We start from the raw sequence: 25,110 nt of genomic DNA on the forward strand, positions 1-25,110 counted from the left end.
GCAATTTTTCACACCTGGCTAAACCTTTTGCACAGTAGGGTATATTAAAAAAAGCTTACTCTTTCCTCTGGCAATAGGAATACAATGGCGCTTACTGCAGCTTACCCGACCACTTATCAATACCTCTGAACTTTAAGCTTAGTTAAGAAAGACTGGAAACCTCGGTAGAGTATTATCTGAAGCGCACTGTAATAACACACTAGAATCAGGAAAATCTAGGGAAATTATTTACTGGAAAAAGCTCATCCTGAGCATTTAAAGGATAACCTTTCTTTTAGGAGCCTGGAAAGAATTGCACAAGCAATCAACTGATCGCTGGTACCATGCAGGTCTCCTGCAGGCTGTCACTGTAATCAGTCTGTACCTCGTACGAGCAGACAGTTTTACAATGACAGGAAAAACCAGCAAAGGCTGTCAGGGCTTCTAGTCTTCCCAATCACAGAGCACTGTGATCGGATAACGCAGTGGGCAATGTCGGGACACCTTTTTTTAAAATTGTGACAGCTAGTGGGGGAGATGATCCCCCGCTAGCTGTCACAAAAGGAGAAAGGGGGGGGGGGGTGCAGGGGCCGGTACAATTGTAACCTAATAAAGGTGTAACATTTTACAAAAAGATGATCATTTAAATAAGTACTTTATATGGACAAAAGTATGTGGAATCCTCTCCAAATTAATAAGCTCAGGTGTTTCCAGTGAGAAGCTCTGGTAAAACAAGCACATACAAAGACTATTGTGCACTTACATGCTTGAGGCAACAATTTGGTGAATAGCCTTTTCAGTTCCAATGTGACAGTGCCCATGGTCAAGCCAGATCCACAAAGAGATAGTTTGACTAGTTTGGTGTGAAAAATCTTGAGTGCCCGCAAAAAGCCCCGACGTCAACCATACTGTGTACATTTGGGAAGAACTGGAATGCTGATTGTGAGCCAGGTCTTCTTATCCAGCATAAGTACCTGACCTCACAAATGATCTTTTGGCTGAATGGGTACAAATTCACATAGACGCATTCCAAAACATTCCAAAATCTTGTGCAAGAGGTGAGGTTGTTATAGCCACAAAGGTGGAGTACAACTGCATATTAAAGCTGAACTCCAAGTATGATCCTTATTGCATACTTACATTAGTCCAGTCTGGCACAATGTAAATGTGCATCTCATACTTGAGGGTCTACGGTAGAAGCCGACAATCACTGTAGTAGTCAGTCCTGCTACAGTGATTGCCATTATCTTCTGAGTCATGTGCTGAGCAGCTACCCCTCTGTACACTGACCACAGGGGGTCACTTAACACTGCCACTATTTACAGAACAGTTTTTTTTTTTTTAGTGAACACAAAGAGTTCTCTGATTGGTTGATATGGAGAAGAGGAGTGGTGACATCACAATCGCCATCTCGTCCAATCAAACAATGTCTTGTTTGATTATAAAAAATATAAATCATTCTTGTGAATTGTGTCAGTGCTGAGCGAGGACCTGGAAGATAGCGCATATCACTATAGCAGTGCTGACTACTACAGTGATTGTCAGCTTCCAAAGTGAACCCCCAAGTATGAGATATGCATACTTACAAGCTGGAGCAATTTGTACATGCAATAATGATCAAGTCTAGACTTTAGCTTTAATGCCTATGGTTTTGAAATGGGATGTTCAACAAGCTCCAATAGGTTTAGCAAACTTTTGACAATATGGTATAAAATACAAAGTTGAAATACAGACACAGTATGTAAATTGCCTTATCTGCCAATAGATTTGTTATTATGTCCAGACACATTTGTCATTTATACACCTCTGTCAGCCATCCCATCCAACAAGGTGACCGACTTACTCTATTATAGTTAGAGCATGGTAACACCACAAACACTTGTATAGCTGTCGTAAGGTCACCTTCTATACTGCAAGTTTACATAAACAATCAATGGAAGTGTGTTTTGACCTGAACATCCTTTGCTTATGCATAAACAAAACCATTAGGTATCCATATGTCATCATGGGATTAAACTAACACTCCATTTCCTATACATATATAAATATGATAGTAATGTTTAATTTAATGCAGAGATGAAGTATTTTCATCCTTTAAAATTGCTATTTGTAGCCTGTCCTCTAACCCCTACATTGATCAGTATCTGCTAGCAATGCTGGTTCTGTGCAACTTTAGACACTGTGAGATAGTGAGCCATTGTTCTATTAGACTGTGCTCTTGCAGTTTGCACAACATTTTTGGCTTGACCATCTGGTGCCATGTTTGTATTGTTATTTTGGCCAGATGTACAAAGGTGAAAGCATGAGCTACAAACAATGTGCCACAAAAAAAACAAGAAAGAAAAAAAACACATAAAACAATTGTTTTAGCAATGTGATTATGAGTCATCTGTGACCTGTTAACAAGAATGAAATGCTTCTCATTCATTCTGTATCTGACAAGTTACTGCTGACAAAACAAATGACTGAAGGACAAAACACGGAACAAAAGTGATTCCTAGTCATCAAGAAAAAGAACATATTAGCTATGAAACAGCAGCACTCACCTCACAGGGAGGGGGTTAGTACAGAAAGCAGAGATGCTGAAAAAGGTGAGGGGCAACACTTTGAGAAAAGGTTATATCAGGCACAAGGGAGCCAACATGCAAAGATCCCAAAGAGGGTGTCAACGAGGCATTAGGTGAGGAATAAATAAGCAGCAAGTCATCCCAAAAGAAGCTCTTGATTGCTGGCAGCTGGGGTTTTTTTGTCTGCAATACAAAGCCAAACGGGTGTTGCATCTCTGCATGTGCTCTGGGAATGCATCCCAGGGCTGAAAGATCTCACCTGCTGCCTTCCTTCCAAAATAGCCCATAACATGACCGTACAGGTCCTTCAGTGGAGCCTCGGCTGCCGTCCTGTGCTGCTTCTGCAGGGACACGCTGGCCTTAGGTTTCGAGAGAGCATGGACAACAGTTTTGTATACGCCTCCTAAAGAAGCATGAGAAGGGGCTCTCTCATGACTGCTAGACCTCGGCCTCGTGCGGCCAGCTTCCTTCTGCACTTGAGAGGGAGGATAGGTTACATCAGTTTGGTCACTACCTGTCTGGCTTATTCCAGATGCTAATCTCACTGCCCCCATGGCTGCAAATGCTGTTGGCTTGCCTGGATCTACAACAATGGAAGAGTTTGAACTTAAACCACTTAACTTCCGTAGCCTGGCCTTCCAAGGGGCATCTTTGTTCTCCATGGAATTGCAGAAGAGCACTGCCTCAGTGCCTGGGCGGAAGGTGACCTGCACACTGCTGCGTTTCCGGCGCATTGCTTTGGCCTTATGTGTCATAGACTCGCACAGATGCTTTATGTTGGCCCCATGTTCACTGTGTTGAGATTGAGAAGATGGCAATTCAAGAGCTTCATCTTCCTCAGCAGCGTGCTGTCTACAAAAAGCTCTTTTCCGGTCACCTTGCTCCATGCCAGCTTTATCACTGTCAATGATTTCCCCATCAGCCAGAATCCTTACATGGACATCCCTGCTTCTACCGCCAACTTTTAACCCCCCTGTTTTTTTAGGAATGTGTTCTTCTAAGCCTGCACTACTCTCAGTCTGTTGAACATTGGAATGTGTGCAAGGAAGCCCCTCGGAAAAGACTGAATGGACCTCTCCTTTAACGCATGACTCTAGATCTGTAGATTGCTCTGTTTTTTGATCTACAGATATGGATGTCAACCTATTTTTTACTACCCCTTCCTCTTTTAAATAAGCCCTTAAACGTGGCAAAAGATCTGTGCCTTCTAACTCCTCATACCATCCCTGCTCAATGTCTGCATCTGTCAATCCAGCTGAGCCAGCCAACTGGCAAAGGTGATCATATATACTGCCATCGGCCTGTGTTAGGGGTGCTTCCTGACAGTGTGGGTTAGCACAAAAGGGATCCGTAGTCTGAGGGGAGGGATGGTCTGCAACAGACACTGCACCTTTCAGTCTCTCAGCTGCAAAGGGCCCCACGATGTCAGAAGTGCTGCTACTGCGAGGCAGAGTTGTGGTTTCTTCATGAATGGCTCCAAAGGTCTCTGAAGGGGTCTCTTCACTCTGAGAATAATGCCTTACCCGTTGTGCACGGGGAAGCACTGGGGCATCCTCCATTTCTGTCAAACAAGAGAAAACAGTAATCAGAAATCCAACTAAGGACACAATTTTGTTACATTCAATAAAGGCAACTCCAGCTAAAACAGTGTGCTTATTAGTATGCGGATTTACAAGCTGGCTTCTGATACCTATATAGGACTCCAGAAGCAAGCTTCCTCCATTCCCAACAACCATCCTGCTGGAAGGTGTAAAAGTAAAAAAAAAAAAAAAAGTGGGTGATTCAACCCACTCTGGTGCTATCCTAAAATATTACATTTTGCTGGAGTTGTCCTTTAAAATTGGAAAAAAAAAACAGCAAAGAAACATTTAAGTAAGCTTTACATTTTGCCACTGTGTAGAAAGAGGTCTAAATTAAAATGGATTCAACAAACAGTGGCATAGTAGGGAAAAAAACAATGTTTCTAAACTTCTTTTTACACAGAATATTAAGAAAAAAAAAATTCAAGGGCAAGGGTATTCATTTGCTGTGGGTGTTAGCAGGACGGATAGGGGTTAGTGTTAGGTAGGCTTTAGTTAGTACATGGGTTTTCATAAAATAAATAGCATGCATAGGCAGAGAGAGCCAAAGCTGATGTATACAAGACTGGTGTCCAATAACTCAACCTGCAGAATTAGGCTACTGTCACACTGATCCATTTTTACTGCGTTTACGGTGTGTTTTTACCATGTTTACGGTTTGTTTGTTTTTTTTACAAGAAATGTGACTCAAAAACTGCACCAAAAACGCAACACGGGTGCATTTTTGATGCATTTTTTTGCCATGTTTTACCTTGATTTCAATGGGGAGGTGCGTTTTTGCTGCGCTATTTTTACCATACCAAACATGCACCAAAAATGCAGCAAGGAAGATTTTAAGAAACGCACCGGACCTACAACGGATCAGTGTGAAGAGTTCCACAGGAATATATGCTCACCTGTTTTTCTTCCGCTTTTTTTTTCGTTTGTTTTTTTAACACAAAAGCAGAAGAAAAATAGATCAGTGTGAAAGCAGCCTAATTTTATAACATATATGGGGTTTAATAGCAATCCTACTTTGATGTTCAGAGAGTCTGGCCTCTACTCCACCAACATCCATGCTGGTATGTCCTTTATATGCTTCTGCTGTCTTATACTGACTGCTCCAATTTCTTCTCACAATGAAAGAATATGCAAAAAGCCTCACTATGAAGTTTCTGTAGAAATTTCTCCCTTTGTTACTAAGAACAATTAATCAAATCCTATTCCTAGTACTATAAAAGAGAAAAGCGAATTCCCTGTTCTGGGCATCAAGGCAATTTCCTTAAGACTCAGCAGACTATTGACAGGCAGATTAGTATCTCCCTAAACTGGCTCACTGGGGCTGTAAATAACTGCTCAGACACAATCTAGCCTTAATGTCACCTGATCCAATTGCACTCTTGCTAAACAGCTTTGTTTTGGTAAATTTGCTATGGTACTCCCAGGGGGTGTGTCTATGACAGCCTAGGCTCACAGGAAGTGGGGGTTAGCTGATGCAGGCCATCATAGATTATGGAAGACAAATTGGACCATAGAGCAGTGTGTGGTGAAAATGTTCCTTTTCCTTGTGCCGTTTTTGCATTTTACTTGGTGTATCTTATTAAAAGAAGTTAATATTAGTAAAACAAATAAGGGTCAAAAATAGCAACTTTTGCAGTTTAACACCAGGCACATGCTTGTGTTTGATGTCACTCTAAATTTTCAAAGCTGCTGTTTAGACTTCTTTTATTACATAAACTCACTCCCCTGATGACATCCACTGTGACGAAATGTGTCGGGTTGGGTCAGCGGCTGTGACGTCACCATGCACACTGACATAGGAAGCAGTATTGTGAATCAAGACAGAGGCTGATCGGATGGTATTATTAATGTGTTTAGATGGCTTTTTGGCTTTTTTAATTATGTGAGTGTACATCTATCTGTGATCTTAATAAATTTAAAATGACGTACTACACTATGAGACTTCTCTTTACTCTATATTTCATCAGTATGCCTGGGCTGGAGTTTTGGATTTGAGCTAGTCACTAAAGGATTTCAGGAGACAGATGTCAACATACTTTGAGCACTTTATGACCATATCTTCATACATGGTCACATACAGGGGTTAGACAAAAAAAAAAATGGAAACGCTACATGATTTTGCAGTTGTGGAAGCAACAACATGTTTCTCGTTGAAAGCGGACGTGATGTAACATTCTTTTGCTTTGGCTGTGTGATGAGACACCTAGCTAACAGATGGGAAGCCTCACTTTCATCATTCACTGCCTGTGCTACTAGTAATACGGAGTCACGCCAGAGCTTACTGAGCTTCCAAAGAGGTGCCTGCTTAGCTGGTGCCTCTGTGACTGAAGTTGTCAAGTTATTTATCCTGTCGCAAGGTACCGTATCCTTCATGGCCTGATGAAGGAGCATGCATGCTCCGAACACATGCCATGCCTACTGCTGCTGTACCTTGAGTTGACATCACTCCCAACGGCCTTGAGGCTACTGCTGAGTCAAGCATTGTTGGATTATCCCTGAACCACCTTTGTACTTTAAGGACTTTACTTGTGTGTTTAATATACTAGCCATCACATTATACATCTGGTTTTGTTCTTCTTAGTGTGCCAAATATTTATCTTGTCCCAATACTTTTGGCAATATAGTGTATGTTAACAGGCACCACATGAAGCAATATTAGTTCAAGTCATGCGAATTGGATGCGGTTGAAACCGCATCCAATCCACGTATATGAATATATGAACCATATATATGTGAACCAACACTTAGTTTGGAGGAAGCACCTGTTGGAGATTTTTTTCAGACTTATTATGTTTTACATGTTTTGTATTTTGTGCTTTTTTTTTGGATACTTAATATTTGATTAATCATTTTGTTTCTCAGTTATGTCACACATTTATGCTTTTTTTTAGTGCTGCACCGTTGTACAATAGTAGAGTAAAATTCCTCAAATAATAACATACTCTAACAAATGTGCAATAAAGGGAATTATTTTAGTTAATTTTTTCTACTTTTCTTTCTATAAACTTTTTTTTTAATATTTATATATGGATTTATATTTGTAAATAAATCCATTCATAGTACTCTGCTGTGAACGGAGTACAATGGTGAGTCACCACTGTCCTCATTTTATGTTGTCATGCATATAAATGAGTGCCTTTGTTTGTTTGTTTGTTTATGTTGAAACTCATTATTTTGAATCTGAAGATAAAAAAACCCATTCATAGCGCAATCCCCAGAGACTGATGCGATATGTATAGGCAAACGGGGAGGAACGTTTGGACAGGGAGAAGTGGCTGGGAGTGATCTAACTGGAGAAGATATGGGCAGGAGAAGAGTAATTGAATGGGGGGGGGGGGGGGGGAGAGAAGGCTGGGAGGGGAGGAGTCTGACAGGGTGGGAGGTGTCTGGGAGAGGTATGACTGGCTGGGACACAGCTGGGAGCCGAGTGGATGACTGGAGGAAGAGGGGGCCAAGGAGTGCAGCAAAAAGATGTATGCATTGGGATGAGCAAACCTACAATGGTTTGTATGCAGGATTTGTTTATACAGGGGAAATTCAATTCAGGATCCATCTATCATTGCTCCTGAACTAACAAGTTGGCAGCTTTGTTTACACTTTTACTGGAGAACTGACCCCCGATCCTGTATATGTAATAGCAACCCTGTGCTCCAGACCTTCATTGATGGGCTGCATGTTGAGTACCATTCACAGCTCCAGATAGATGGAAATATGAAAGCTTTTTAACCCAATCTGCCCCAATGCTTTCCTACACAAATATTTATGCTGGCTGTGAACAGTCTACTGGTCCAGAGGAAAAAAAACTTCCTTAATGCATTACCAAAACAGATTAGAAGTTAAGTCTTTACTCGTTAATAATTACAGCTAGTAGTGCACTACATAACCAGAGGTCAAAGAATTATTTTGACCTCTGCTACACGCCATTCTAAAAGAATCCTAAGAGCGTGTTCTATTTATTCTACTGTATAATGCTAGGTTAGAGATAAGACTTCAAGTCACTTATTTTCAAATACTGAAAGAAAAGCTAATAAAAGCCACATACACTGACTATCATGAATGCAGAACTAACTATGAAGGCTAAGGACATTTCCAGGAGGCCTCTGTGACTTTGCAGCTGCTCTCAGGAGGTTCTGAATCTATACAGCATGGGGTCTAGGAGAGACGAGCCACATCAGCAACTCAATTTACTTTACACTTTGAGCCAGCTGAAATACTAACAGGGCAAAGGTTTGCAACTACCAACATGGGAGGTTTATGGGAGTAATTAAAACAGGAAACCAAACGAGCAAAAAGAAAAAATTTGTGGCTCAGAATGTGTACTTCCTGTAGTTATGAACGACTAATGATTAGAAGTCAGAAAAAAATAACTTGACTAGAAGAGTGGACTATACATTTTTTACATACTGTAGAAATCAATGCAAACCAGTGAGAATTAACAGAAAAATTATACAGCCAGAACTCAGTTGTAAATGCTGGAATACAAAAGTTATGGATCAACAGAACAAACATCAAAATATTAGTGCCTACACAACATTCTAAATAGTGCAGAGAGCTATTAGGTGATACATTCCCAAGCATGGTTAACTCAGAAAAACTCCTTATATAATATCATAATATAACACAATTGCAAAAAGCTTGTCAGGTTGTAGTTCAGATGTCTTATTTCACATACATTTGGTAATGAAGTACAAGGACTTTCCCAAAAGAGAATCCAAATACTCCATCCAACCAAAGGAGTTTTTATTGCAGTTTTGTTGCCGGATAATTTTCTTTTTATCTTATCTACATGTAATATGAAGGGCCCCTAAAATAACATAATACGGGGCTGTAAAATAACTTCAGTAAGTAAAATGAAAAGTCTTCTATTCACATAATGTAAAGATTGAGTATAAATACATTTTAAAAATGCTTTTAAATATAAATTTGGTAGTGATGATGTGTCATTAAGATAATGAACTGCTTTTTAATGAAAACAAAGAAATTAGAACTGTAAATGAGTCTCAAACTTGGGATACTCAAACAGATTATATGATGCAAAATTACATGAAGCAGAAATTATCTACAGATTCTGTCAATCATCTACAGATTCAAAGCTACACCTGGAACTTTAAGCAAAACCTTTTTCTGTACAAGATAAGCTTGGCCCTTCTCCAACCATGCCTTCCTATTTTGGTTCTTCAATGTTATCGGCAGCATCGTTAACCAAAGAAGGGCCCCAAGGAGGCGGTAAGTGTGGGACCAAGCTTTACCTTTTGAAACAAGTAGAGATTTACATACAGGTTCAACTGCCTATAACTTCAGATCTACCAGTCCTTTTCACCAAAGATATCCCCTGCACAGTTCTCTTTCCATATTATACAAAATTTAAATAGCCTATGTTTGTAGCAGGTAACTTTAATCTATTCCATAGTGTAAGTTCCAAAGTGATATAAAAATACCCCAAAAAAAGTCTAAGAGCTGCTTAGACATCTGAACCACAACCAAAGCCCATCTATTAGAAATATTTTTGTACAAATAAGGATTTCTGAGCTGCAGCCATTAGAACAAGTAATTAGGGAACGTGCACAATAGTGAGGAGTTAAGAGAAGAGATTCCACCCTAACAGTCATCTGTATCCAGTGTAATTAAAGGGGCTGCAGACAGTGGGTATGTGCGCAGACAGAGGTGCCACTACCTGACAGCTCATCGGAAAGCAGAGTGAGAACAATATCAGGCAGAAGGGGTTTGGAAGGATGGATCAGGACAGGTGCACTTTTAGCGCTGCGGATAGAGGCGGATGGCAGGGCACTGTCCCCAATGGATCGGCTTCTCATGGCTTTAAAAAAAGAAGACAGAAAGACAGGAGAGATCGGGGAGAAAAGGGACCGGAGAGGAAAGAGAAGTGACTGATGAGTGCAGCAAAACCACAAGAAGCAGGCAGAAAGTGACAATATGCAAGTAGAGAGTGTGTGCTCCGTACAAGATGCACAGTATGTGGAGGTGACGTTACAGATCATAAATCAACAGCTGAGCAAGGACACAGGCAAAACATAAAAAGAACAGATGTACCTCAAACAGCAATATCACACTGAAGCACAACACACACGTACAAATAAAGCAAATGTGGTATTTGGGGAAGAACAAATGTGCTAAACTCTAGGGGTTTGTATTTGGAAATTTGTAACATCTAAGGTTTGTGAAATCTTCACAAATCCATATAAATTGACAGAACATTTTACAGAATAACTTATATAAGTGTGTGTGAGACACATGTCATCTCATGCTCTACACTGCACCTAACAAATTAGCTCTGCAGAAAATATTAATGAAAGGAAAAGGGAAGCGCTGCAAACTGCAGTCAACCTTATTCCAATCTTTTCTGCACAGGTTAAAGGGCTTCCGTCATAACAGAAATGTGTGTTGCAAAGGACAGCTTTCTTATTGCTGACCTAGCATTCAAACACTACGTCTCCTTATCTTGAAGTCCAGTGCCTTCTAATTCAAAAAAAAAATACTCAGTGAAAGACATAGGTGATGTTACTGGATTGAGAGATGAGGATCACAAAACTCACAAGACAACACTCCAGTGAAGTGCACGCACAAATTGTCAGGTGATTCAGGATCCCCAATTTACCCAGATTCCCATGAGAAGGTCTAGTGACATCACCCTCCTGCTATATCTGGGTGTAAGGTAACAAGCCATGAGAAGGCCCAGTGATATCACCTTTTCCTAGACTAGCACACAGAAGCTGGGTGTAAGGTAAGATTCTGTGAGAAAGCCCGGTGACAATGCCCTTTCCTGGGCTCACCTGCAGAAGCCAGGTGTAAGATTTTTTCTTTCAATATTGTTTATGCCTTTCACTGAGGTGTTTTTTAAATCAGTATGTGGGGTGCTTCCCGATAAGGGACTTTTGCTAGCTCCCTGACTACATTACCTAGTCACTGACCAAGAACAGGTGTGAAGGTCCAAAGGTCTGACCCAACGATTAAGGAGTGAGGCCAGGGGACCAGCATGACATACTTAACTGCTGCCCATGGCGACTAAGTCTTAAGTCTGATTTTTTAATTTGCACTAGAGGGCTAGAATCCTGATGGCTGCTGTAAAACACTAAACACTTTTTTTCATAAGCCTCACAACATCTTCTTTTGTGTTTGAAAAATGCAAGCCTAGGTAGATCATTGATGAAAGCTAGAGTTATTTCTTGGAAAAGTGTTATGCATTGCAAACAGAAGATTTTTGTGTTTAACTTTTCCAAAGATGACAAGATTGGATGCTAAGGTCAACAGCTAAACCAGGTTTAGTAAATGTATCAAAATATCCATGCTATGCTATCTGCTGCTATTCTGTCTTTAGGAGCAGTGACAATTGTAAATGCCTTTGTTACTATGTAAAATTTATTTTTTATCAATGATAAATACACTATATAACCAAATGTATGTGAGTATCTCTCCAAACTTCTGAGTTCAGGTGTTTTCTGTGGAGGGTACTGCTAATGCTAAGCATACAAGACATACATCTGCGCTCTTCCAGCTTTGAAGCAACAGTTTGGGGAAGGCCATTTTCTGTTTCAGTATGACTGTACCCCTCTACACAAAGCTAGGTCCAGTCCATAAAAACAGGGCTTGTCAAGTTTTGAGTCGACCAACTTGAATTGGCCTGCACAGATCTCTGGCTGCAACCCTACTGATAACCTTTGGGATGAACTGGAAAACCCATTGTGAGCCAAGTCTTCTTGTCCAGTATCAGTACCTAATCTCACCAAAGTACTTTGGGCTGGCTGGGCACAAATTCCAACAGACATACTCCAGAATCTTATAGAAAGCCTTACTAAGCACTACTCAATAAACCTACAGCAGACATTTCCACCAAGGGAAAAATATTCATCCCGTGCATCTTCACTGCCACTAAAATGACCATTGCAAAAGCATAGAAGACCCCCTACCTACATTTTTTCAAAATAAAACCCAAATATACAGAGTAATAAATGAGGAATTAATCACAAATAATACAACGCACAGATTTCTTTCAAGGTTTGGAAACTTTGAATAATGTTATCGTGGCCCCTTCATCATCATGCCCAATTATTATCCATCTATTTACAGTATATAGTGACTTTCTAGCTCTCACACCTTTCCAGTTTCTCCCTAAAACCTCTCCATTTTTCATTCTTCTCTCCTTTACCCTTGTCTATTCCTTCTTATTGTTTTGTAACACCATCCACCGCACTCAAATTTTCCTTACTAATAATTCTCATATACTCTATTATCAATTCACTCAAACACACAGCCTAACCTCATCATACAAATCACAGAACCTAGGGGAAACCTCATGCCTCTTGGTTATAGACTAATATGCAGTACTCCAGGGCCAATTCTATACCCTGGTGATATTTAATACTAAATTCCCATTCATTCCTCCCTCCCCTAAAGTCTAACTCCTTATATCAACCTACAGCCCAATATACGTATACATGTAACATTCTTTTAATTACCTGGAATCTACTGCTGTATTGTTTGAAATACATTATTTGTATGCTTCAAAACTAATAAAACACTTGCAAAAGAAAGTGTTCCCAAAGGCCTGGATGTTGTTATAGCAGCAAAAGGTGAACAGACTCCATATTAATGGCCAAGGTTTTGGAATGGATTATTTAACAAGCTCAGAGGTGTGATGGGACGGTGTCCACGGACGTTTGCTCATATAGTGTATTTTCTATTCCTATACAAAGATGATTACTTTTACTAGGAACAACCTTGTGAATCTGTGAAATGGTATCACCTGACAGGTGCATGACACATAAGGGGCTTATTTGTACAAAAAAAAGTGAAAAGGAAAACAAATGATAGCAGCCAGTCAGATTCTAGGTAAAAGGTAAGTTTACTTTTATAGAAGATGATCTGTCCACAAGCAGCCCCAGAGCTTGTAACATCATGATGGTCACAAAAGCGAGCAGACATTGGTTAGTGTGGTCACATGACTGCGCTCATCATGAAAACTCTCTCCTGAGCCCTTTTATTCTGAAATGACACCCTGAAAGGAGGAGGAAATGTTCACGGGTCATGTGGCCATTCTTACCAATAATCTCTAGTCGCTGTGAGCATTATGGTGCTGCTAGTGCAGTGTATGGTGTGTGACTCCTCTTCAGTAAAAGTAAATTTAACCTTCAATCTTCTACTGTAAATGTCTGCTAACTTTGTTGCTATGAAAAAATGTAATCTGACAGCATAAACAGTCAGTACACAATGCTTAACCTTCATATTTGTCCCACATGTGTTGCTTGGAGAACACTGAGGGTACAATAGATTTACTCCCTAACTGAACAGCATTTAGTTTGCTGAAGCACTGTGTATTCATTTAATTGTTTTTAAATAAAATATTTCCATACTTTGTTGCATCTCGGTGCTGGTCGTCTACTGCACCTTCTTTGCAGCCATTTCCTATCCCACCAACTTACAGATGGTTGCTACCTGCTTATTCAAATGTATGACCCCCTCACAATGTTCAGGTCTGGAGATAAATCACTCAGACCCCAAGCACTACATTGAGGAATGTGGCTTGTCGTGTTTTTGTCAACAGCAGCAAATGAAGAAATAAAGAAGCTCCTTCGCAAACTGTAAGTCAACTATTAGAGCTTGCTGCTTGTTTAGTATTTTTATTCTCATAGGTTTTAAGAGACAATTGAAGTTACTACTAGCCATTCTGAACACAGTGCTTAATAAACATCTACATAGATAAAGCACTAAGATTTCCTCAGCTTGTTCACTTGTGGTCTTTGTCACTGTGTATTATATTGTTTCCTCATTGACAGTTTCCAGAACTTCTAAAAAAGGACTATTAAGTATGTTATGCGAACACATTTCAAAAGACAGTGAGAGGCACATCACTATGATTAGAACCCAAATACTCAGTGAGATTTGACAGGAACTGAATGACTATGAAGACAGCACAATTTATTTCCTAGTAGTGTCCATCACATGAAGTGGGGGCATATGATGACAGCTGCCCTCCACACAGCATCTTTCTAGTCTTAGCTATCTGCTGTACTTGCCAAGCACTGGTCCAAACACAGTTATCAAAGATAACCACAACTATAGAAGTAAACCTTTCATTTATTAGAAGCTATGAGCTGTAATATTCACCATAGGTTCTAAACCTATGTAGTGCGGACATTTTGCACTGTTCAGAAGGATTCTCTGAGAAAGTTAAACATCCATGTACTCAGGCTCTGATGGAAGCAGCCATTACTTGATCTATGTGTCAAATTGTAGATCTGGAAAGGTAAATCACTGTAAAACACATGTGTTGGAGAATAGCTGCTCCCATTAGGTTCCAATTCTGTTGCTTCATTTGTCTAGCCCACACTGGCTACTGAGCTCTAAAGCTCAGCCATCATAATATATCGTTTTTTCTTTTTAATTCAGAACAGTGATATACACTAGCTTTTAAAATACATACTAACACTTGTGAACTGCACATATACATTATAGCAAGATTTTCAACATCTAAACTAGCATTTCAGCAGAAGATAGTAAATCAGGCACCCAAGGAGGGCATGGATTGATATGAGCAATGGAGTCATGAAACAAGTTGTACAAGTGCCATACCAATGGTTTTCTGCCGCACAATGCTCCTGGCTTTCTCAGTGCCAGGTGATCCTGTGGTGGTGGCACTGCGCTGGCGCATGGGTGCCTGCCCAGGCTGCTCTCTACTCCACCCTCGTGAAAAAGACTTGTCCACAGATCCCTTCTGGAATTCATGGCTGCCTCCTAGAGAAAAAAAGAAACAAGATGAGCACAGTAAACAAAGTAAGCATTCATATTACCAAGCTTATGCTAATACACCAAAGTGATGTTTCTTTTCCTTTAACCCCCGGTCACATCAAGCCCGACTTTGAAATCGTGGGACTTACAGTCGCACGATTTCAAAGTTGGATGAGATGCTGATTTCAGGTGCGATTTGCAAGACATCTGACACAGATGTCTATGGAAATCGCACCAAAAGTAGTACATGTACTACTTTAGAAATCGGTGCGGCCTCGACAAAGTCGGAACCGCACCGATTTGACCGCTCTAATTGCGGACAATAGGGTGCGACTTCGTATTCGATTTGCAAGTTGCATGGCATGCAAATCGCATGCCAAGTCACACCCGATGTGACCGGGGTGTTAAGCTCAAATCCAGCCAAACTGCTACACTACTCCTCCTTTCTCCATTGGGGTTTCCCAAGGTTCTGTTCTTGGACCTCTCCTATTCTCAATCTCCTCCTCCTTCCTGGGTCATTTGATTGCTCTCCCATGGCTTTCAATACCATTTCTATGCTGATGACACCCAAATCTATCTCTACCCCTCAGCTCACTCCGTTAGTCTCCTTATGTATCATTAATCTTCTAACATACATATCAGCATGGATGTCACACCACTTCCTGAACATCAATCTTTCTAAAATGGAGCTCATTATATTTCCTTCCCTACACTTCCCTACACGCCCCTTCTCCTGACTTCTAAAAATCAACGGCTCAACTATCAAACCATCCCGCATGCCTAGGTGCAATCCTGGACATTGAACTATCATTTCGGCCCCACATCCAATCACTGTCCAAAGCTTGCCACCTCAACCTCCACATCTCCAAGATACACCTCTTCCTAACCAATGACACCACAAAGCTTCTTACTCACACCCTGGTCATCTCCTGCCTTGACTACTGCAACTCCTTCCTCACTGGCTAACCTTTACATAGGCTATCCCTCCTTCAGCCAATCATGAATGCTGCTGCCAGGTTCATCCACCTTACCAACTGTTTATAGTCTGCCACCCCTCTCTGCCAATCCCTCCACTGGCTTCCACTCACCCAACCAAATAAATTTAAGATCCTTACAACAATTTACAAAGCCATCCACAACTCCCCCCCCCCCCCCCAACTACATCACTAAACTTATATCAAAATACCAACCAAATCATTTTTTGTGTTCCTCCCAACACCTCCTCCCATGCTTGCCTCCAGGACTTCTCCAGAGCTGCTCCCATCCTCTGGAACTCCTTACTCCAATGTGTCCAACTATCTTCACTCTGTCCACTTCAGAGGTCCGAATCTCATGTAGACCCCAGTGGTGCATTTTTGTGTGTGCCAAACCACGTGTTGCCGCGGTTCGAATTTGAGGAAAAAAAAGGGTCGGTGACCTCTTCAGGTTTCTAGCAGGTAGTGCTGACCTACCCACAACGTGTGCACCAAATGCACATGTACAGATCTGAACCTTTTCTCACATCAGTGTTCTCAATCCCCACTGCACATCACAGTCCCCTCCTCATTCACAGCAAGATCCCTCTTGATGAGGGTCCTCAGCTTTTCATCACCCCCCTTCACCCCTTTAACAGTAGTGTTCTCACACTTCCTTGAAATCACCCCCCCCCCAACAGTATTTTTCACTGAAGAGTACTCGGCCCCTTTTTACATCATCCCCCCACATCATTTTTCCAGACCCCCCCCCTTCATGTTACTGTCCCCAGCCCCCACATTATTGTCCTCAGCCTCCCCCATGTTACTGTAATCAGCCCCTCTCTATGTTACAGTCTTCAGCCCCCACATTACTGTTCTTAGCCCCTCCCACTTTAATGTCCTCAGTGCTCACACACCACAGTCCTTAGCCCCCCACATTACTGTCCTCAGTCCCCCCTTCACACTAATGTCTTTAGCCCCTTTAACTTTGCTCCCCCACCCACTGGCCTACCTTACACAGGCAGTGATTGACAGACAGTGATTGACTGATTGCTAGGACTGCCCTTCATCCTAGCAACCAATCATCTGCTTGTTAATAACCTCGGGCAACTCCCACCCTCCATCCAGAACTGTCCTGCCTCCCGCTGTCAGCTCTGTGAGGATAACTGTGAGACAGATGGGGGAAGAAAAGACTCTTAAATGGCAGGACTGCATGGGTCCAGATGGGACAGTGACTCGGTCCCGCATCCGGATCCCATTCTGCCATTTAGTTATGCCTGGTGTATGGAATGCCTTCAGGAGCCCTACTGCATTGACTTTATAGAAAATTACAGCAGGTTGCAATTTGAAAGGGAAAGGTAATTTTTAATAATGGTAAATTACGGTATGGTGTGTGTAGCAATTGTCTATGCTAAAATATTCTGTTTTTACTCACTATATTTTTCCCCATGAAAGTGGACTTCCCCTTTAAAAGATAAACTACTACTGCTACAAAGTAATATAAGAAATACAGATTAGTGGGCAGTGCTGTTTTCCAGAGTGCCTGGGGCTTGATAATGCAGAATAAAAGGAGTATGCAATAACAAATGAAGCTTAATGCACAAAGCTATAAGATAAGTAAATTTCATATCAAGTTTTCTGCAAAAATTAAAGAGGTACAGAACACTGCAGCCTATTAGTTAAAAGTTCTTTGTATTTTAGGTTTGTTAAACTAATACCACCTGACACTGACTGGATATTATCAATAATGCACATCACTTGTTTGCATTATGCTGATTATGTGCACATATTAAACCTTTGCCCTTGTGTTTCTTCTGCTTTTGCTCGCTCAACTTGTCCAGTGGCAGCTCATTCAGATCAAGATGGTAGACATTCTTGGCCAAAACTTTGGTCAGCGTTTCCATTGTGTGAGCCCATTCTGTGGCTTGCTCCTCCCAGTATGTCAGAGACGACATTACTGCCAGTAAATCATCCCATAACTCCCGAGAAACACTAACATGAAGACTTGACTTGATCCAGGCCACAATCAATGTCTAAAAGATAATAATTAGGAAAATGTTAAATGAAGGCGGTTTTAGGATAACCAAATAAACAGCTTACTGGATTTATGACGGATGATTATTTTTGTATATTTATGTGCTGATGTAAAAACTATGAAAACAAGGACAGGTTAAATGAGGCTCTGAAATACTTTTAAGCCACAATCTCACTTTTAAAAATAATCACAATTTAAATGATTACTATTGTTCACTTAAGATTACAGTGAATGGACACATACCAATGCATACAAACAACAGTATCTCTCAATTTACCGTGATAAGGTCTTCGTACATAAAGCTCAGTTTTGAGGAACAAAGGCAATGTACTCATGTTAGGAATGCTAAAGATGAAATCCAGGTATTGATATTTCACATGTAGTTACATCGGTTCAGTTTGGACCAATGTAACTATGTAAATAGCATACCTGACCGATGCCCCTGAAAGCTGGAAATCACTGAAGAAGATACCGCTACTCCACTGGCTCTCCACTTGCTTCTGGGTCCTGTACTGAGGGGCTGGCCTGCTGCATTCTGAACACAGGAGGTTGGAAGCTTGGCTCGGGTGTCATTGAGAGAATGCTTAGCATTTTTTTTCTTTTGGTGATAGCTCTTCTTTAAACACTTAAGTGGAGAAAGTGCTGCTCCAGTTTACCTTCCAATCTACTAGGCTACAAGGAAAGACGTTTGGTCATGTGACCTTTGCTAAAGTGGTAAAGATGGAGGATCAGAAATCCTCCTCTTTGGTAGAAGACATGTTACCAAAACCTTAGGATTCTCCAGCCGGAGATTCTCTGCCGGCAACCGGCGATCGCCGAGAAATAGTGACAAAGGAGTGACCTGTGTGTAAACAACACAGGTCTCTCTCCTGCCAGTAATAATATGCTGCTGTGTATTTCTCTGCAGCAGTATGTTTCCCTAGTAAAACACACAGACAGCACATAAAGTAAAACAGCACACAGTTATCCCTTTGATCACCCCAGATGTTAACCCCTTCCTGCCTAGTGTCATTAGTATAGTATCAGTGCTTTTTATTAGCACTGATCACTGTATTAGTGTCATTGGCAGATAGTTCCCCCCAGTGTCAGAATGCCCATCGCAGTCCTGCTATGTCGTTGATTGGCACCATTACCAGTATATAAAAAAAAAAAATTCCAGTATATATACCTCCATTTGTAAACACTATAACTTTCACGTAAACCAATTAATTTACATGTATTGGGATTTTTTTTTTTATTTGCAAAGAAATGTAGCAGAATACATTTTGGCTTAAAATCATCACATAATTAGATTGTTTTCATGTTTTGCATAGCTATACCAGCAAAAGGGGCCAGGCTGAAGTGATCTAGCAGGACTTAATTTTCTGACTTACGTCAGCTCCCAACTGAAATGTCAAGCCATTAAATGCATGTGCTATAACTGATCACATGTGCTGCACCAATAGTACACAGAGGCTAAGATAGCAGGATTCCTTGTCTGCAAGGAATAGGAGGGTATAGCTTTGCCTTAAGCCTACAAAATCTCACCAGCTTTTGGAGTTTTCAAAATCCCTCTGCCCAGTAATACATGCCTGAAACAAAGGTCCTGCCAGACGTCCAGCCAATATCTGATTTTTCCTGCCTTGGTACTGCTGTAAAACCTGTGGTGGGATCTTCAGCACAGACTCTGTGACCCTTAACATGACCAGTAACAGCTGCATCCTGAAACAAAAGTCAGGCACTAATGTCTTTATGGGAAAAGCCAACTGAATATTTAAAAATGCAATGTAAATGCTAGCAACACACTTTTCATGAGAAATAGCTTTCCTTTGCTTATGTCATATATGAATGGCATGGCAGGGTAGAAAGCAGAGCCATCACATCAAAATTTAAAAGTTAAATGAGAGAGCGAGGGAGAGAGTAAGCAAGGGAGAGAGAGGGGGTGAGGAGAGAGAGAGCGAGGGGGAGAAGGAGAGGTGGGGGATAGAAGGAGGGGGAAAGAAGGAGGGGGGGAAAGAAGGAGGGGGGGAAAGAAGGAGGGGGGGAGAGAAGGAGGGGGGGGGAGAAGGAGGGGGGGGAGAAGGAGGGGGGGAGAGAAGGAGGGGAGGGGGGGAGAGAAGGAGGGGAGGGGGGGGAGAGAAGGAGGGGAGGGGGGGGAGAGAAGGAGGGGAGGGGGGGGGAGCAGGAGGGGAGGGGGGGAGAGAAGGAGGGGAGGGGGGGAGAGAAGGAGGGGAGGGGGGGGAGAGAAGGAGGGGAGGGGAGGGGGGGGAGAGAAGGAGGGGAGGGGGGGGGAGAGAAGGAGGGGGAGGAGAGAAGGAGGGGGGGGGAGAGGGGGAGAATTGACATATTAAAAGCACTCCACAATGTGTAAGTTGACAATTAAATATATATCCTCTATTGTGGAAATACCCATATGCTTGTGTGACCTGATTCCCAGAGGGGTTATAGGAGGCAGGTGGAAGTCACTATATTGTATTTGCACTGGAAGCACTAAAGGAGTGACATTTGTTGTACTTTATATGGACTTGGCACTTGATTATAAATTGCAGTTTTTTGTTTTTTTTAAGACTCCCTTCCTCTCATCAGACTTGCCCTTGACACATCCACGGAGAAACAGTGGCAGTCACTGGATATTATTCATCCACACACTAAGAACCATCATTTCCATACATAATACCACAAAGCCCCAGACATCCAGATATTAAATGTGAGAGAGTTACCACTAGTTTTGTGAAAATCACAATTCTTGGGATAAGAATGTCCAACTTATCTGGAGCATGGGTCAAAAACAAATGTTGGAATGGTGAAATATACACAAGGGAAAAAAAAGCACCCCGTTTCATGTCAGGTGTCATTATGTGTGCATATCTGAACAACAAAATTCTTATTACCAGGTCTTCTTATCCATGGAAACTTGTACTACCATGTAGCGATAAATATTAAGCACTCTTTTACACATGTCTGTATGTTCATTTAACATCATCTTGTTGTCATTTGCAGGCTCCAACAAAATGATATTTGCAGCATTAACAATGAACACCTATAAGGGAGGAAAAAGGAAAACAGATGACCTATGTTCAATGCCACTTACATTATAGGAAAATCTGAGACCGACATAAGATACAATCTATATACCAACCTGATATATAGCCTGAGCCCCAGCCTTTACTTTTCTGTCCAAGATATCTGCCTCCGAGAGCTTGCTGGCTTCTTGATGACACTTAGACCAGCTGGACGTTCTCACATGTCCTGAGGGAACTGTCAAACCATCCTAAAGAAAACACACAAAGAGATGATTTAATGATCCAGCCAAAACACCATAAACAACAAACAACCATAAAAATAAAATATATATTAAGATTCCTCTACTCAGATCAGTATAGCATAAAGCACAAGTTCATCTTTTCACAAAAAAAATAAAAAAGGTGAACTAAACACTCTACGTTCTCCTTACCCTTTTTCCCCACCACCCCCATTGCACTTACCTCTGTGGGTAATTAACGGTTACTGCCCATGCTTCCAGTGGAACAACCCAGCTCTTCTTCCCTGTCTTTTCTTAGGGCTTCTGGGAAGGATCAGACTGATTCCATTTGGTCAAAGTGGTGACTAATGCCAGCCCATGACCAATCAGAATTACTCTAATCTGTCCTGGAAGTCCAAAGGAAAGACAAGGAAGAGTGGGGCTTTCAAATCCCTGTGCTGCTGCATCAGCTGTGTGGGCAGCAACAGCTAATCACCCACAAAGGTAATTGCAACTCAAAGTGCTGCAAAAAAATGTAATGAGCAGCTCACACCGCAATATTCACCTTCAATCTGGAGTTGCCCTCCCTTTTATCCACCAAGGTGTCTAAGATCTTGAGGGCTGAATGACACCCATCGTCACTCAACCTGGAGGACCGAGGAAAGACTGAAAGCAGGGTGCCATTGCTCACCCCCTGGGGTTGTTATGATGGAAACATACCTTCACTGTGTAATAATGCAGCAAGCTGCACTAACATCATGGCAAAGGTGGGTATTGAAGAAAAATACATGCAGGCTGAAAGAACTTTAAGGGGGGGAAGGAATAATATGCTACACCATAAACATCTGAATTAATAATAATGGATATCTGCAACTGCATTCCTAGACCACTAGAGTACATATGCTCTAAAACAGTGATCTCCAAACTGCGGCACAGGGGCCAAATGCGGCCCTTTGCTTGCTTTTAATCAGGCCCTCGAGGCATTATTCCTCCCACTGCAAGCAACAGCGTGGCATAGTTTTTCCCACTGACTTCGACAATGGGGTACTATTCCTCCTACTGAAACCAATGATGGGGCACCATTTCTCCCATTGATCCCAATGATTGGGCACTATTTCTCCCATTGATCCCAATGATGGGGCACGATTTCTCCCATTGACCCCAATGATGGGGCACTATTTCTCCCATTGATGGGGCACTATTTCTCCCATTGATGGGGCACTATTTCTCCCATTGATCCCAATGATAGGGCACTATTCCTCCCATTAACCCCAATGATGGGGCACTATTCCTCCCATTGACACCAATGATGGGGCACTATTCCTTCCATTGACACCAATGATGGGGCACTATTCCTCCCATTGACACCAATGATGGGGCACTATTCCTCCCATTGACACCAATGATGGGGCACTATTCCTCCCATTGACACCAATGATGGGGTACTATTCCTCCTACTGAAACCAAAAACGGGGCACTATTCCTTTTATTGATAATACCAATGGGGCACTATTCCTCCCATTGATACTAACAATGGGGCACTATTCCTCCCATTGATACTAACAATGGGGCACTATTCCTCCCATTGATACTAACAATGGGGCACTATTCCTCCCATTGATACCAACGATGGAGCACTTTTCCTCCCATCGATACCAATGATGGGGCACTTTTCTTCCCATTGATACCAATGACTGGGCACAATTTCTCCTATTGATACCAACGATGGAGCACTTTTCCTTCCATTGATACCAATGATGGGGCACTATTCCTTCCATTGATACTAACGATGTATGTGGCACTATTCCTCTCATTGGCACCAATGATGGGGCACTATTCCTTCTATTGACAACAATGATGGGGCACTATTTTTCCTACTGAAACCAAAGATGGGACACTATTCATCCTCCGAATATCAATGATGTGGCATTGTTTAGCCCCACTGACGCTAGGACATTTTCTTCTCCCACTGGCCGCAGTCTGACCCCTCTAAATTTGTAAGGACAGTAATCCGGCCCTTTGTTTAGAAAGTTTGGAGACTGTCTCATGGATACAAAGCTAAAGACGGCAAACTACTGCACGTTATGGAGAGCATAATCTGAATGAGAAGATCTGACTTTCCTCAGTTCTGCAAACATTTACACCCTTATACATAGTCTCTTACCTCTTCTCTCTCCTTTCCCTTTTCACAGGTTGCAGGGGAATCTTCTTGGCGCTCAACAGATATTACAATCCCATCATCTGTTTCAGAAGGCCTCTCTGGTTCTTGCATGAACAGAGGCTTCTCTTTCTGCTTTATCCACTGTTCATAAACTTTTAGCACCTTACGCATGGCAGCTGCTTCACACACTGGCAGCAAGAATGACTGTCAGAAAAATATAATACAATTATCAATATCAATATTACATCTAATGCAAGCCACAGATTAATCGATTTTCTTTCCTTCCAACACTGACTGTGCCTTCCACTTCCTGAGCCTTCCTGGTTGGCAGAATACAATGATTACTCCCAGCGAATATAGCCACGGGCAGTAATCACATGCTAAAAAGCCTACAGGTTGGTTGTACCAAAAAGTTGATCGATGGATCGATTTGGATACAATCAACCTGCCCATAGAAGGATCGAATCTCGGCTGATCCCTACTGAACTAGCTAAGATTCGATCCCTCTATGGCCAACCTAAAAGTAAGGTATGACAACAGCTTGTAAAACACATGCTAACAAGGATCAATTCAAATTTCTGCTCTGCATGACAAAATGTTGACTGCGTCTTTGATAATCAGTGTTAAAAAGACAAATAAATGGTGATCAGTCTTGCAGGTTGATTTCTGTAAATATCAACCACAGCCATTGTATAAAAACATGTCTACTGTCAGTATGCAGTGAAGGACCACAGCTTTTTGTGTGGAAGCAGCATTCTGACACATCCTGGTCTAATCTAACCTAGTGCATTTCTAGCAGTAAAGCTCACATTTCCTGTTGATTGCAACACTGTAATACTGACTCAGCAAGGGGTGTGAAACTACTGCAGAGAGACCGCTGCTTAGTGCTGATGCATGCTGAAGGCATTTAGCTGGTTTTAACAGAAAGTTTGTATGGACTTTAAACATATTTCACTAACAATTCCCATGGTCCTGCTTGCATTATTAAAATAAATCAAATAAACAGATCAGACATTTTTTCCAACTTTCTCATATGATTGTTTTCTAAATTTCCTCTCTCTGGTGTAAAGGAGATCAATAGGAGGACAATAAATACAATAACATTTGATCCTTATTTTAATAAATACCACTTTATGCTGTGATCACTTCCTAACTGCCAACTTTCTCTCATTTCCAAGTGTAGTATCTCTGCGTCCATTTGCGGCAACTCTGCAGCTGCTTCATGTGAAGAATGCATACTTTTCCAGACCTAAACTAAATCATAATACATGCATGTAACATAAGCGCATGTGCTAATATATTACATAGAAATACAACCCCAAGTGTAATATAATTCAATAAACAGTAATCAATAAGTGACAGTAAAGCAAATAGTTCAATTCAATCAATCTGTGACAGTCCAAACAAATCCTCATTGGTGCAGCACATGCATCTTCTTCCCATATGTGATTCATTGAATCTATATTAGCCACGCAATTTTCATGAAGGTGGCTAATATAGATTAAATGAATTAATTGCTTTACTGTCACTTATTAATTACTATTTATTGTATTATATAAGACTTGGGGTTGTAGTTCCATTTAATATATTAGCACATGCGTTTATCTTACATTCATTTATTATGATTTAGTTTAGATGTGAAGGGAGTGCCACATTTATCTTTTTAATTTTAATTTGTATTAAGTGTGGGAACGCACATTGATGTGAGCTGCACCTGATCACAAGTTTTTCACCAGTTTTCTAGCACATTTACACTTTAGATATTTTGGGTAGCGCAGAAGTCACATTGCACTATAGATTTGACTTTTCCAAACCTAGTGTACATCTCCCAGTCTGCATTGCAGCCAGCAGTGATTTTGTCAGAGAAGACAACAA

General features: G+C 41.4%; 1 protein-coding gene across 14 annotated transcripts in view; it reads right to left on the reverse strand.

The window, feature by feature from the left end:
• The window catches only part of RALGAPA1 (Ral GTPase activating protein catalytic subunit alpha 1), a 302,589-nt gene that overhangs the window by 182,001 nt on the left and 95,478 nt on the right, over positions 1-25,110 (reverse strand). For 7 of the 14 annotated variants that reach the window (XM_089680235.1, XM_089680232.1, XM_089680234.1 and 4 more), the window contains exons 11-18: positions 23,239-23,439; positions 20,973-21,104; positions 20,725-20,873; positions 19,426-19,555; positions 17,615-17,852; positions 14,711-14,872; positions 9,801-9,941; positions 2,806-4,107 (exon numbers count right to left, since the gene is read on the reverse strand). In XM_089680235.1, coding sequence (XP_089536361.1) covers positions 2,806-4,107; positions 9,801-9,941; positions 14,711-14,872; positions 17,615-17,852; positions 19,426-19,555; positions 20,725-20,873; positions 20,973-21,104; positions 23,239-23,439 — 2,455 coding nt within the window. The remainder of the gene's footprint in view (positions 1-2,805; positions 4,108-9,800; positions 9,942-14,710; positions 14,873-17,614; positions 17,853-19,425; positions 19,556-20,724; positions 20,874-20,972; positions 21,105-23,238; positions 23,440-25,110) is intronic. The other 7 variants (XM_089680244.1, XM_089680243.1, XM_089680237.1 and 4 more) reach the window with 3 other exon arrangements.

Source organism: Staurois parvus, unplaced genomic scaffold (assembly GCF_062004578.1).
Source record: "Staurois parvus isolate SC_StPar_1 unplaced genomic scaffold, SC_StPar_1.0 ptg000237l, whole genome shotgun sequence".
NCBI lineage: Eukaryota > Metazoa > Chordata > Amphibia > Anura > Ranidae > Staurois > Staurois parvus.